The sequence below is a fragment of the Furipterus horrens genome, unplaced genomic scaffold, assembly GCF_987537825.1.
Source record: "Furipterus horrens unplaced genomic scaffold, mFurHor1.1.pri manual_scaffold_7, whole genome shotgun sequence".
NCBI classification, from domain to species: Eukaryota; Metazoa; Chordata; class Mammalia; order Chiroptera; family Furipteridae; genus Furipterus; species Furipterus horrens.
In genome coordinates this window covers 70913075-70929469 of record NW_028327177.1, presented here as the reverse complement: position 1 = coordinate 70929469, position 16395 = coordinate 70913075, and the positions used below count along the sequence as shown (strand labels likewise).

At 38.3% G+C, this 16395-nt stretch overlaps 1 protein-coding gene across 4 annotated transcripts in view; it reads right to left on the bottom strand.

The window, feature by feature from the left end:
• The window catches only part of CPNE3 (copine 3), an 89799-nt gene that overhangs the window by 40330 nt on the left and 33074 nt on the right, over positions 1 to 16395 (bottom strand). For all 4 annotated transcript variants that reach the window (XM_090283810.1, XM_090283811.1, XM_090283809.1 and 1 more), the window contains 4 exons: positions 13093 to 13191; positions 9599 to 9685; positions 8633 to 8692; positions 7987 to 8120 (listed from right to left, as the gene is read on the bottom strand). In XM_090283810.1, the coding sequence (XP_090139936.1) occupies positions 7987 to 8120; positions 8633 to 8692; positions 9599 to 9685; positions 13093 to 13191 (380 nt within the window). The remainder of the gene's footprint in view (positions 1 to 7986; positions 8121 to 8632; positions 8693 to 9598; positions 9686 to 13092; positions 13192 to 16395) is intronic.

The following is a 16395-nucleotide window of genomic DNA, read 5'->3' as shown; positions in this document are numbered from 1 at the left end:
CTAGAAAACTTTAAGAATTATTTTGCCAATATTCCACTGCAATTTTGATTTAAGTTGGTTACTTTAAAGAGACTTTATATCTTACATCATTATGGCATCTAGAACTGTGGGATATCTTTCCATTTAAACAAGTCTCCTTCTCTGTCTTCAGTACAATTTTATAGTTTTCTCTCAGTAAACATCCTAGACTTTTAACTAAATTCATTCTCAATTTTTATTGCATTCTGAATTGTAATTTTTTTATCCACCATAACTTTTTGAACCAGTTATTGCTGGTTATTGAGAAATTGATTTTTTTTTTTTATGTTGTCTCTGATCACCTTTCTGAACTCTCACTACTTTCTCCTATTTTTTCCTAGACTCTCTCAGGTTTGAGTTCATTCCTTACAGGTTTGCTGGAATTGATGTCTGATATTGTCTTTGTCTCCTGCCTCTGTGAGGAGTGGCTGTCTCCTTCCATCCACAGTTCCTGCTCTATTGTGGTTTCCTGCCTCTCTGAGTCAACTTTAGTAAGTTAAATCTTCTTTAAAAAGTTATCCTTTAATCCAGATTTTCCAATGTAACAAGAGAACATTCCAAGAGATCCAAGATGGTGGAGGAGTAAGTGGAAGCTACACTAACCTCCTCCCAGGACAAGTCTGGATTTACAACTTAATTGTGGAGAAATCATCTGGAATAACCAAATGAACACTAGTTGGAGAGAAGTCTTATAATCACAGGGAGACAGAAAAGGCCACTACATCACAATGTGACCGGTAGGGAGTGTGGAGACGTGAAAGGGCTGGATGGGCTCCCACGGGTGGCAGCTGAAGGGACTGAGAAACAGCTCAGCAGCTGGGCGTTCCACCTGAGAAGAACAGGGTATAAACCCCAGCTGGGATTCCCAGCATACAGCAACAGAGTGGAAAGTAAAATAGTATCCAGCTGTGAAAAGCCAAAAGCCACAGGGTTTCTTGCTAGCTGGAGAGAAAGAGCTGGAGAAAAAGAGCTCTTAAGTGGATCGCACACAAAAATATTTTGACCCCTACTTACCCTGGGTTCAAGCAGAGGGAAGGCAGAGAGGACTGGAGACGCTTGGGGAGAATTTGGTGAGGTGGCTTTGAGGGGAGAACTGAGGGAGCAGACCACTGGGTCCCAGTGTGGACTCATTCACAATACTGCAGGGAGACCATTCCCCTCTGAGCTGCCTCAGCCTGAGGGGAAGCAAAAGCCCTGCCTACAGGAATAAAGCTGCCACACCCTCGGTCCTTAAGCCTGATGGGCAAATCACAGATTGAATAGATTAAGAACTAAGGAGACAGACGAAGGCAGTAGATCTCTAGCAGGTTGCCTAGGCCCAGACTGGGACACGATCTGATGCAACCAGGGGCAGATCCAGGAAGTGCAGATCACTGTAAGAAGCAGCAACAAACAGTAAGAATCACAAAAATGGGAAGACAGAGAAACAACCCCCCATCAAAAGGAAAGGTAGAATCCCCAGAAAGAATGCTAAATGAAATAGAGGGAAGCAAATTATCAAATATGGAATTCAAAACATGGATTATGGGGAAGATCAATGAGCTCAGAGAGCTCAAGGAAAACTACAAAGAAATCCAGGGAAACTACAAGGAACTCCAGGGAAACTACAAGAAACTTAACTAAGAATTACAACAGCGTGAAAAAGTACATGGAAGCTATCAATAAGAACCAGGAGGAAATGAAGAATACAATTTTTGAATTGAAGAACACAATAGGAGGAATTAAAAGCAGGTTAGAAGAAGCAAAAGAATGGAGAAGCAAGCTGGAGGACAATGTAGAAAAATACTCCCAAAAGTGCAACAAAATAAAGAGAGACTGAAAAAGAATAAAAAGGTTTTAAGAGAGCTGCAGGACAACATGAAACGTAATAATATCCGCATCACAGGAATTTCAGAAGGAGAAGAAGAGGAGCAAGGGATAGAAAACCAGTTTCAAAAACTAATGACAGAAAACTTCCCTCATGTGAGGAAAGAAAGAGTCAGGCAAGTCCAGGAAGCACAGAGGGTCCCAATGAAGATGTACCCTAACAGGCTCACTTCAAGACACATCATAATTAAAATGACAACATTCAAAGACAAAGAGAGAACCCTAAAAGGAGAGACAACTAATAACATACAGAGGAGCTCCAATAAGTCTATCATTAGATTTCTCAACAGAAACACTATAAGCCAGAAGGAAATGGCAAAAAATATTCCAAGCAATGAAAAACAAAGGCCTACACCAAAATACTCTACCCACCAAGGCTCTCTTTCAAAATGGAAGGTGAAATAAGGAGTTTTCAAGACAAAAGAAGGCTAAAAGAATACAGCTACACCAAACCAGCATGGCAAGAGATACTAAAAAGGGTCTGCTTTAAGAATATGAAGAAACAGAGAGACACAGAGAGGAACACAAGCACAAAGGGGGAAAATGACAATGAATGAGTACCTATAAATAATAACCTTAAATGTAAATGGATTAAATGCTCCAATAAAAAGACATAGTGTAGCTGAATGGATTAGAAAGCATGACCCACATATATGCTGTCTACAAGAGACCCACCTTAGAAAAAACGATCTACACACACTGAAAGTGAAAGGATGGACATGAAAAAAAAGCTGGGGTAGCAACACTTATATCAGACAAAACAGATTTCACAGCAAAGGCCATTAAAAGAGAAAAAGAAGGGCATTTCATAATACTTAAGGGAAAAATCCATGAAGAAGATATAATCCTTGTAACATATATTCACCCAACTTAGGAGCACCCAAATACGTAAGGAGAATCTTGAAAGACTTCAGGAAGGATATAGACAGCAACACACTCATCGTAGGGGATTTTAACCCCGATTGTCAACAATGGACTCTTCGAAGCAAATAAACACCAAAGATATGAGGCATTGAACAACACTCTAGATCAAATGGACTTAGTTGATATATATAGAACTTTTCACCCCAAAGAAGAAAATATACATTCTTTTCAAGTGCACATGGAAGATTTTCAAAGATAGACCACATATTAGGACACAAAATAAGCCTCAAGAAATTCAAAAGAATTGAAATTATGTCAAGCATCTTCTCAGATCACAATGGCTTAAAATTATAAATCAACCCCAAGGAAAAACTCAGAAACAGTCAAACTCATTGAGAATAAATAACATGCTATTAAATAATGGGTTAGCTATTAAATAAAGAATGGATTAACAATGACATCAAGGAAGAAATCAAAAAGTTTTTGGAAACAAATGATAGACCACCAACTTACACTGTACACCAGAATAAACTCAAGATGGATCAAAGACTTAAATGTAAGCTGTGACGACACCATAAAAGTCCTAGAGGAAAACATAGGCAGGAAAATTTCAGATATCCCACATCGCAACATTTTCACAGATATATCTCCTAAGGCAAAGGAAATAAAGGAAAGAATAAACAAATGAGACTACATCAAACTAAAGGGTTTCTGCTCAGCAAAAGAAAACATCAGCAAGATGAAAAGGAAACCAACCATACGGGGAAATATATTTGCCAATGATACCTCAGAAAAAGGAATGATCTCCGAAATATATAAAGACTTTACACAACTCAACACCAAGAAGACAGAGAACCCAATTAAAAATGGGCAAAGGACCTGAACAAACACTTTTCCAAAGAGGACATTCAGAAGGTCCATAGACATATGAAAGTATGTTCAACATCTCTAGCCATTAGAGAGATGAAAATAAAAAACACAATGAGATATCACCTCACACCAGTCAGAATGGCCATCAGCAACAAATCAATAAACAAATTGTGCTGGTTAGGATGTGGAGAAAAGGCGTCCCTGGTGCACTGCTGGTGGGAATGAAGATTGGTGCAGCCACTATGGAAAACAGTTTTGAATTTCCTCAAAAAACTATAAATGGAACTACTTTTTGAACTAGCAATTCCATTGCTAGGATTATATCCAAAAAAATCCTGAAACACAAATTCAAAACAACCTATGCACCCCTATGTTCATAGCAGCACTATTTACAATAGCCAAGCACTGGCAACAACCTAAGCGCCCGTCTGTAGATTAGTGGATCAAAAAACTTGTACATTTACACAATGGAGTACTATGTAGCAGAAAGGAAGAAGGAACTTCTACCATTTGCAACAACATGGATAGAACTATAGAGAATTATGCTTAGCAAAATAAGGCAGGTAACGAAAGAAAAATACCTTATGCTATCACCTATTATGGGAGACTAATGAACAACACAAACAAATGAGCAAAATTGAACCAGAGGTAAGTAAACAAGGAATAGACTAACAGTGACAAGCGGGAGGGGAGAGAAAGAGAAGGATGTAAGAAGAGGAAAGATCTAGTCAAAGAACATGTATAAATGACCCATGGACATGGACAACTGGGTGGTGACTGACTGTGGGAGAAGGGTTGGGCAGGGTGCAGGGAAGCAATAGGGAAAAAAAGTGGGACAACTGTAACAGAAAAGCAAACAAAATTTTAGTGGGGGAAAAAAAGAAGATATAAAGCATGGAAATGCAATTTTAGTGAATATTAGAAGAACGAGGATTTTCCTTCACATTGTATATTTTTCTCCCTATCTGATCCCTCCAGAGTTTGGCATTCTTAAGAAGTAATGACATAAGGTTCTTTGCATAAAACTAATAAGACCAATTGTTAATAGAGGTTTTGTTGACCAAGACTTTGACTGGAATGTCATGCCTAAAGGAGACACGCTTGGGCTCTGGTTGTTACCAAAAAGCCCTGAGGAACTAGGATTGACTTTCGAAGGTAATAAAAGCCCATGAGATAAAAGGCCTGGTTCCTTGGTTGGTTGTGTGGTCTATGGCCATCTTTCCAGGGAAGGAACGAAGGCTGTTTTCCTGAAAGATGGCCAGAAGGGACCTTAAAACACAATGGAAACCTGAAAGACTTGGAAAAAAACAGGTGTTTCCAGGCAAGGCTGAATGGCAGGTATGTGGCTCAGCTTTTGTGCCCTGAAGGGCAAACTGAAGGTCACACTAAATGTTCCTTGTGTAAGTTCCAGAAAAGCAGAACTAAAGATCATAAGTGATCATTTGCTGCTCTTGTTGTGTTTATGCAAATGAACCAGATAAATTAAAAATGGACTTAATGCAGTCCCTTTAATGACAAGGAAGGTAATCCTAGGGAGAAAAATCGTGATTCAAGGAAAATCACGATGCTCAGTAGTAAGACTATAAAATAGTGCAGCTAACCGTATTTGAAGTTTCTTTTCATTTAAAGTTTGTTTTCATTTGAAAGTTAAAGTATGTCTGTGGAATCATCAAAGATGTTTAATTCATAGGCAAGAAGAATATCAAATGCCTTGCAACTGGATGTTTTTCCAATCAGACAGTCTTAGAGATTTAGAGACTCTGTGGGTTATGTTGCATAAATTCACATCTGTTTTCTGTTTTCAAAGGGCATAAGCCTATGATCTCATTACCTGAGTGACTGTACGTATAAGCCTCACTTAATCCTGTCCACACCACTGCTTCCTGAGACTCAATGGTTTGGCTGAACTAGGTGGCTGGGTTGGTGAAGAATGGGGTGGTCTGTGTGCTTCACTTTAAAACTGGTTTCTTTTCTATCCTAAAGGCTTGGACAGAAAGGACCCAGAGGTCTGAGAGGGGGGAAACCTAAACTATTTCCCTCAGCCCAAACTAAGTATAATGGGCAAAAGCGTTTTGGACAGGTGTGATGTGCCTTGCACACCTTCCTCCAAAGAAGCCCTTTTTTTTCCCCTAATGTGGGACATTGAAAACTTAATACCTGCCTTTTGTCATCTAGTGGTTATGAATTGAATGATGTCTTTTAACCTTGTTGCCAAATCTGTTGCCCCCAGAATACAACAAGGATGCCAGCCTGTTAAACCAAGCACGCTGTTGTCCAGGGACAGCCAACTGACCTGGAGTCTGCACGATCCTTCCACATGTTGGTAGGCCACCCCCCGCCACACCCCAACACTTATTAGGTATTTCTGGACCCAAGGGTAGGTAGGACGATGACCATGTCCAGCTTGAAGCAGGTAGAGGAGCTCGAGACTTCGTTTATTATCCTTTATAAGATTATAAAGGGTCTTAAGTCTGAGAGGGGGGGATTGTTATTTTTTATTGTTTAAAAAATTAATTAATTAATTAATTAAAAAAAGATTATAGGAAAGGGTGAAGTCAGAGAACTTGTATGTATGACCCATGGGCATGGACTGGCAGGTTGGGGGCGGGGCATTGCTGGGGGAGGGGTGGTGCTGGGCAGAGGGGAGCGAAGGGGAAAAAAATTGGAATTATTGTAACAATATAATCAATAAAATATACTTAAAAAAAAGAAAATTTCAACATATAATTTTTAATGTTTTCTGAATTTATGCTTATAATCACTCTCTCATTACTAATATTCTAATGATGTTTTCTCTTTCATGGGGGTCAGTGTTGGCAAAGATCTGCTCTGGTCTTGTTGAACTTGCAAAGAATCACCTCTTCCTTTATTTAATAATGTGGTGGCTTTTTTGGAACTCTCTAAGCCATTCCTTTGTGTCTGCAGGAAATTAGTGAAGCTGGGAGAGAGTGTTGCTGGTCAGGCTCCATGCTGCCTCTGCCATTACCAGCCAAGGTACCTGGACAAGGGACTGCCCACCCCTCAGTGTTCTCTGCAAAATACAGGCGACAAGAGTACCCGTCTCCCTGCAAGGATGCAATTAGATGAATACCATGTACAAAGCACAAGTCATCCCCAACACTTACTAGCTGACACGTGCATGGAATTGTACTATTATGAAGATGTCTTTATTTTTTCTTCCTGTTTTTGAATTTTATTTTATTGAAAACCTAGTTCATTTATATTCAATTCTTGTTTAAAAATAAAAGCATGTAAACCAGAAATTCTCTTGCATAAAGATGGCACCATGTACAGTCTTCTCATTACCCTCTATTTCTAGAGAGCCTAACATCACACTTCAGTCTTATCTTTGATCTTAGAACCATCTAAGAATCTTTAAACTTCCACATGGTAAATTCTCTTTAGTTCTCCCTTTCTTGTTAACTTTCAGGTGGCATTCTGAGAGAGTAACCCTGTGAATGTTTTACTCTTTATATATAGAGTAACATTTTGACTATGTCCCTTTGAAATTTTTATTATACTTCTATTTTTAATGGAAGTATTTTATGCTCTGTTATTAATCATGTCCATGGTTTTATTTTCATTTTGGATTACACAACAAAGAGCTCTATAAGTAATTTTTTACTGTTTTTATGAGTTCTGCCTTAAATGCTACAAGGCTAGTACTGGGATTGCCATCTTCTCTTCAGGTTTGTTTGCATTTACCTGAAAAAGCCACCTCCTTAAATATCATAACAGATTAATGAAAAGCTATTCAATAAGTAAAGGCTTTTATCATAAAGTAAAAGGTAAAACAAGTGAAATTTTATACTGTGCCCTAATAGATCCAAAACAAAAAATTATTAATGCACTTTTTTTTCTATTATTTAGTAAACCTTCAAACGGTCCTATTTAAATCCATTTCGAATCCATCCATTGAGAATTCAGTCAAAGTATTTTATAGCAATTAGGTCAAGTTAGCCTTTGACACTTGTTCAAAGTCACCATTAAGAAGATGATTTTACTATGCCAAGGAAATAGATATGTTAAGAACTAGTGTCTATGAGTGTTTACAGAATGTGTCGTCTGGATTTTAAAACACAAAAAACTTTTCCCTAGTGAGTAAACCTCAAGGAGAGTAGGTCAAAGAAACAAGAGTCTTCTGACTGTAGTCAGCTGTTAAATAAGCACATTATACATAATACAATAAATTGAAATAACCACAGACTGTAAGTGAAGGTCAAAGGTAAAAACTATGACTGCCACAAAGAGAAAGACAAGGTAAGAGAAAGACACTCCCCCAGCAGTCTTATCTCCCCAACTGGATCAGAGAGCAAGCAAAGACAAAAAGTGCTCCTCCCAGGAGTGATGAAAACAAGTCATACTCACGCATCATAATCTTGAATGACCAGTCCCACAGACCAGATGGCGGTCAAATACTCATTCACACCATTGGGGCTGATGTAATGAAGGGAGTCAGAGGATCGTGGGTCACCATTGGAGCCAGTGAAGTCCACACCCACCTGCAAGTAACAATTGCAGCCCTTACTAGTGAAAGTAAGATGTATACACACTGACATCCAGGAGAACATCCAGAAGATGACACACAAACATTCATCTTGAAGACTGCCACTGTTTCCTCACAAACACCTGAGACCACAGGTATTTCTAGTCAAATAATTCGAGCCACAGAATCAAACAACCTGCCATTCCCATTTGCTAGATGCCTTAAATCGTGAATTATTACAGCCATGACTTCAGACGCAGGACTTGTTTTTGTATGTCTGTTTTTATTATTAAAACTTACTACAGGATAATCACTGCTTTGTAGATAATTTGCTTTCTGTCAGAAAGAAGGAACAGATCTGACTAACACAGATGAAAGCTTCAGGATGTACCCAGACCACCTGTCTAAGGGAGATCTCACACACACACAATTTCATCACAAAGTCTGATTTGAAGGAAGACAAAGGACACTGCAAAATGGAAGTGTTCTTCCTGCAAAACTGACTAAAAAATTCAGTGAGTTACTTACAGTAAAATTCAGCTGACATCCTCCCATAATATAGTCAAGGAATGTGCATTCCACTGTAATCTAAAATCAAACAACAACGGTTAAGATGCAGACTCTCCTCTTGCACAAGAGAAACAAAGAGCTCACTGGCAAATTTTTTTAACAGTTTATGAACTGAACAGAATTGACATAAACACTTGGAAACCACCCCTGCACTTAAGTTTAACGCCCCTGTCCTATATTATGAATTGGATTTTACTTCAAGATAATTAGAGCAATGTTTGGATTAGAATAATAATGGCCAAATTTGAAATACACTCACTTTACATTTTAAAAACTAGCAATGAGGGGGAAACGGTGCAGGGATTAAGAAGCATAATTGGTAGGTACAAAATAGGGGGATGTTAAGAACAGTATAGGAAAGGGTGAAGCCAAAGAACTTAGATCCATGACCCATGGACTTGAACTATGGGGGGTAGGATTGCTGGAGGGAAGTGGGGTACTGGGCAGAGGGGAGCAAAGAGAAAAATATTTTGAGGACAACTGTAACAGCAGAATCAATATAATATACTTTAAAAAAAAGAAAGTGATAATGAATCTAATGTATTGAGAGCTTTAATAAGCATAATAATCAAGATTTTTTTAAAAAGCCCAATTTTTTTAATAAGAAATCTCTTGGACTGCCCCTCCCCACAATTAATAACATTCCTGTCAATGCAGTGGGAAAATATCATGGGGCCTCACATTTCCTAAAGTTAACAAAAAACCTTAACATCCTGTTCTTTGCTAAAACGTTGTCAAACCTTGGTAGCAAAGTTACTTGAAAGACTTCTTTACTATTTCCTATTCTATCCTTTCCCCTAATGTGCCCAGATGCTCATGTGATTCTGAGCTGCCCCAGATGCAGGTGTGTGTTTGATGTACCATACTGATAAAATAACTGGAAATTGGGCCTCATTACATGAAAAGTGGTCAGGGTCAACTGACCTCACACTTCTTCACACTGATGACACCCGAGTTCTTGTAGCTTTTCTTCTTCTGTCTCTTTTTTTCATTTATGCATTCAAATTCAATCTGTAATAAGAAAAGACAAAATGTTTGTTCTCACTAGTGATATTACAAATGTCAACGTGAATTTAAATGAATGACTTTTTCCTCTTGGAATCAAACCACCCTCTAATGTAGGTGTATTGCAAAATACAACTCTGAAACAATGGCATAATACACTAAGTATGCAAAAGACACTTCTAAAATTATATACCTTTTAAAATAGTTTGTAAACATAAATTTCCTTGCAAATCTGCTAATAATCTTGTTCTTTACATAAAGCAACTAAAATACTATACTCCCAGTTGTTACTCTCATAGAGAACAAAAACATGCTGCTTAGAAAAGAACAAAACCTACCATTAGAAAACAGAGATACATAAAGCCCAATTCTATGATAAAATACACCATCTCTTTCCACTAGGAATGTGTATTACAAATAGATTCAATGCTGTCCTCAGTATACTTCCTTCCCCAGACAGACCAGTCTTCCTTCCCACTTCCTGTCCACCCATAAGGGTTGGCTCATGTCCTCCTCTGTTCTGGTCTTCTCTGATCTTCACCCATCTCTTTAAACTTCTACAGTCATATAAAACTGACTTACATACTTTGTATTATTCTCAATTATTTCATTAATTTTCTTCATAACTAGAAATATAATGACCTCCAATTTATACTTCAAATTCTTACTGTCTTACCTTACCTAATAATAAGTACATAAGGGATATTTAATGAATATTTTGATGAGTCACCTCTTCTGGTTAATAGAAAGCAACTTATATATTACTAATTTTCTAAAAATCAAACATTAAAAAGTACATTTTGATACAATATAAAACAAAAGTATGTTACATTTTTTGAGGGTTTCAGATCTTGCCAGAGTGTCAGTCAACATCATAAATACTAATTACTGAACATTTCAGATGCAGAAATGCTCTAAATAGAATTTTCACTGGTCAAAGGCTGCATTACTTCACATACTCACACTCCACCAAAGGCAGGCGCTATCCCAGGCACTGAGAACAGAGCCCTGCCTTTAAAGAATAGGAGTAAGCCCGTCACCGCAGCAACATTAAAAGCCTCATTTGTCACAAGGTAGCTGGATTTAGAAAAACTTTACATGGTCCATAAAGTACTGTACAAGTCATTGTTAGCTCATTATCTTCTAAAAGCAGGTCACTTACTGATTCTGGAAAATAATGAACTAATCCCAGTGAAATATTAATCCAGACCACTCCTCATATTTAGTTCCTTTCTGAGGTCTGCTTTGCTTTAAGTGTTCAGGTTTGCACCATTTTCCATTAGTTCTACCATTAAATTTTTTTTTGAAATAGAACATTTGCAGCTGAATTTTGCTGCTGTTTTAATTCAAAGTCTGCTAACTCAAAGCCAAGTCAATGTTTCCATTGAAACCGTAAGTGGGATTTGAAAAGCTTCTTCTCCATCCCACCAGCATCTCTGTACTGGCTGCTTCTAATACCTGAGCTGTGTAACTGAGAGCAGGGACAGACGGAGACTCTATGTGACGCACTGAAAATTCTAGCCCCTCTATGTTTGTTTAAAATTCATTTCTCCCTATTAGTTAAACCAAATGGTTCATAAGTTTTATTTATTCATTTAGTTTTTAAGTTTTAATCAAAGCCTCTCAGCATCTTCTTTTAGATCACATTACCTACATGACTTGGTGAAACAGACTTTTTCACCTGGCCACAACCTCTTCCCTGTGAAACCCCATGGCTGCATTTTCAAAAGCAAATGCAGTATATATAAAACATGAACATGTGTTAGGTCTCTAAGCAGCTAATAAAGATTCATATTATTCTAAGTTATAAAGAGCATAAACACCTATCTCATTCAAACTAGAAAGGTAAATAAGATGAAAGCAATTTATAAGTTTTACTCTAAAAATTCTCTGGAACAATATTTAACCACACTGGTTTAGAGACAAAAGTGTCAGAGGCACTCTTAGAAGTATGTTGGGATGCTAAACAATAAAGTAAATGCAGTGAAGGCAGACACACTGTTACCCGTAGACAGTTTCTCCAGAGTGCCAGGGAGTCTCCCCCAATGGCCAAGATGGTGCCAGGGGGAGGTTCTTACACTTTGCACGGAAAGCTAGAAATATCAATGGATAGGGCCCAAATGTGCAAAAAGATTGCAAAATAATTGGATAGAGAAAAAGCCCTTCCCTGCCACGACCAGATGGGGTATGGTACCAGGGGAAGGCAGACACATGTGCCACAGAAGTCAAAATAGTGCAGGGAGAAATGCTGGACCAAAAAGGCCGGCTAGTCTAGCCTGGGAAAAGAAGAAATTGGTTGGGAGGTGGACCTACCCAAAGTGCACAAAAGTTTAGGAAGCTGACTGGTCATTTTGAGAAAGCACCTGGTCCACCCCACACGCAAGCTAATATAATCCCAGGGGAATGAAGAGGTTCTCTCTTGCTCGTGACTTGAGGACTCACTCTCGTTTGCGCATGACCTGGACTTGCACAGTGCACCTGCCTGTTCCCTTCTTGGGCCACACGGCTGCTAAGGCTTCCAGGAGGGAATCTCTCTCTTGCCCACCTGGTGATGTTCTGGCCCACGAATATGCATGCTCTCCAGGGAGTATGCACCCTTGTGGCCCTAGCAGCCACAGGGCCCATGGCAGTGCAGGCTCTACACACAGGCTCCAGGAGGGAGCCTAAAATGAATAGCAACTGGGAATAAGCTAAGCTACCTGGATGGGGACCATATAGCAGCCATCTGTGGGCTCCAAAGGGCTGTACTTTAAATTGGAACAGGAACTCTGGACACTGGTTTTTGTCTTGGTTTTGCTGAGGAGATGAGTTTTGAGATGGGAGGCTGCCATTTTCCCAGCTTGCGCAGCATCTGCATAAAACTTTTTTTCCTTTTGCACCAGCATCTGCCTCACAAGTTTGGCTTTTGTGGCAACAGGCCGCTGAACCCATGTTTTTGTTTGATTATAACATTATCTTAACATAATTAGAGCCATTATATGGCAGCTCCATATTCCCTCACTTGAAGTACCATCTGTGCTTTCATCCATCCCATGTGTAAGGACAAGTCAGAGAGAAGAGCCAGAGGCAGGCTAAAAGTATACGCAGTTCAAACCCAGGTATTTGTCCAGTGCTGTGGATATTAATTATTGTGACTAATGAAATGCCAAATGCTTTAAAACTAAGAGTTTTCAATCAAACCATGTATGTTGTCTGTAGCCAAGAGAATAAAATCTCTAAATCTTATGTAAACTCACACCCCAAGTATAAATTTTGGGTCATCTGATTACTAAACAAATAAAATCTAGATTTCCGAGCATTATATAGTATAGAGTAAAAGAGTGGTACACATTTGCTATGCCAAGGGTAAAAATGAAATACTAACTGTACGGTCAAACTATCAGGTATTTTGAAACAATAAAAATGCAACTTACAGGTGAGTTCCTGGAAGCCTCTTTCAGTTTGGTCATGGTGGTTTGAAATGTCCCAATGAGATCATGTGACCCATCATTATCATAATCATAGCACTCTACCTAGAATTAAGCGTGACAAAAAATATATATAAAAATCAACATATTTGTGTTAAAAAGTATTGGCTGCAACCAGTGGGGCTTACCAAGAAGTGCCTTTCTCATTCAAGTAAGTAAAAATATTTAGTGTGCAGTTCTCCGTGGAGAGGTAGGAACTGACCTCCTAGAACCCTTCCAAACCCAGGCATCCCTGGGATGGGTTCCAGGGCAGATCACAGGCAGAAGAAAAACAAGCACTGTTTGTTTTTCCACGTTAGGTAGTTTCCAATTCCTCTATCATGTCCTTTATAAGTGCTGATAAAATAAAAATGGAACTACACCTCTTCCTCATTCACTTCTTTATCTTGTTATCACTGATCAATGGCTAAAAGCCATTATCTGGAGGAAGAGAGGAAGCTGGAAGGCATAATGAAATTCTAGATGACTTAAAATAATGGAAATAGTGTTTCATCCTGCCATCTGTCAAGGCTAGATGCTTACATGAGGGTTAGACATGATAAAGTCAGGTAACACCACTCTGAGGATCAGACTACAAAAAAAACAAAAAAAGAAAATTTGGGGTCACCTGTACTGACAAATATCTAGGCTCCACCCCTTACAACGTAATAGGAGTGACAGCTCTACCTAAGACAGAGAAGCAAACAAACACAGGAGCCTGTCAAGATGAGACAGAGAAGTATGGCCCAAAAGGGGGAATAGATCGAAGTTCTAGTGGGAGAACTAAGCGACGAGGAGATAGCCAACCTAACAGATGCAGAATTCAAAACACTGGTGATAAAGATGCTCACAGGCTTGACAGATATGCTTAAGTACAGCAGATGCCTAAAGAAAGAAGTGAAGACTATGCTAAATGAAATGAAGGAAAATCCACACAAAACCAATAGTAAAGGGAAGAAAACCAAGGTTCAAATCAATGATTTGGAACATAAGGAAGAAAAAAATAGTCAACCACTACAGAATGAGGAAACAAGAATTGAAAAAATGAGGAGAGGCTTATGAAACTCTGGGACAACTTTAAACGTGCCAACAGCTGAACCATAGGGGTGACAGAAGGATAAGAGGAAGAGCAAGAAATTGAAAACTTATGAGAAAATAATGAAGGAAAACTCCCCAAATTTGGTGAAGGAAATAGACATACAAGTCCAGGAAGCACAGAGAGGCCCCAACAAGCTAGACCCAAAAAGGACCACACCAAGACACATCATAATTAAAAGAAAAAAAATTGGGGGGAGAAAAGTACTGAACCACTTGAGAAGTCTCTGATCCCACATAAAGCGGGTGGAGTCCAGCATCAGCAGCAGCTCTCACTCAGTGCATGCTCTGTCTCAAAGGCAACAGCACAGGGGTGAATGTGTGATTCTCATGCAGTCTGGTGCCAGGTGGACATTCACAAGAATACCTGAATTATCTGTTCCAATGAGAGGCTTAAGGTGGTGTAAGCTGTTAGCAAGCAAAGGTGTTCATGGTGAACAATGAATAACCAATATCTTCTTAGTGCTTTTAATTTCAAAACAATCTAATTTCTGCAAACCTTTATTATGTGTACTGCACACATTAACTATAAGACTTGTGAGGTAGCCAGAGGAATTAAACAGTCTTGGAAGACATGTCTTGTTCCAACATAGTTAAAGGAAAGCTGAGCTAAGGACACTCAAATCCTTCTAGAAAACGTGACTGCCGATACAAGCCTGTATCTAAGAAGCTGTTGGCATTGACCCCATGCCATCTTGTTAACATCCTTTACAGAATTATATTAACCACCAAGCTAAAGTGCTCACAGCATTTCATAGCATGAAATTAACAAATTTCACAAGCCTCACCATAAGTTTCAGGATTTATACATCTCACCTGACAGAGTGATTTTTTTCTTCTCATTTCTATGAGAAGAGAATCAGGTACTTATCATAACAGGAAGTCTTTCTTTTCTTTATTTGTATTCAGAAAGACTAAATATTTATCAATGAATAGAAACAAATAAGGTCTGAGTAACTGTTAAGAGCTTTCATTTGTTGAAAGCACTTTGGTCACTGACCAATCCTGAGAGCTGACTCTCGCCCTGTATGTGTGATGCTCAACTTTTAAACCCAAAGCCCTTTATCTGACTCTTTAGTGTCAGGGAAAGAAACATAATGATCTTAATTTTTTTTAGATGAACTAAAATAAGATAAAGTAAAAAAAAATCTTAATATTTTAATACTTAAATTTTAATAGTTTTTCTTTTTTTTTTACATTTATGGACAACAGAACTGTACATTTTAAATTTGCATTCAGGAAACTACAATTTATACCTAAGGCAAAATCAAGCTTGGATAATGCCAAGATTTTATTTAAACAAAGCTTATGAAAGCTAATACTATTCATATGTTTAGTCTAACTGAAACTTCAGGGAATGTAAAAACAGTTTTCAATTGTAATTTCCGATAACTCACTATATTGCCGCACTGAAGGCAAATTTTTGGTGCTAAAGTAAACTGTGACCTTTATAATGCTGGCATATGTTCAGATACAGGGAATGATGTAATGACTAGTCATTTAATTTCTCTTCTCAAGAATTCAAAAATTATGACCACTGTCTGCTTTAAACAACAGTATCATGGTGTTTGTGAAACTGAAACACATGCATATATACATCTGTGCACATGTATATTTATAAAGAACGCACACACCATACAATACCACACCCACTACGGCATTCCCATTTCAGGCAGGGTAGCAGCATGCGTGATTATTTCTCTCAGTCATTGGATGTTACGACAATGATAATACATGCTAAAGTGCACATTCACACTGCAGCGAAGAAACTGCTGGTGACGGTTAACTCTGTCCTCTGCTTCATAACTCTTTATACATCTCTAAGCAGTTTCTAAACATCAGGAGAATCACAGATGTATGACTTCCTGATATTGCAAAGAGATACAAACAGTGATGATGTGGCAAACCAAGTTGTATGTCATTAAAACAAACCAAGAAACTTTTACAAATGGAAAGCATTCATCAGAGTAAGCTTAGGAAACCAGTTTACTTACTATAATAAAATAGCCCTGTATGCAAGCCATTGTGTGCAGAAAAAGTTTAAAAAACATTGTTTCACTGTTAACATTACAAACAATCAAATAGTTTTGATTTAGAAATATTTTTCACAGCCTCTCTTGCTTCTCAGATCTAATGAAGTTTCAACTTACTAGTTTTAATGTGAAAAGCAAAAGC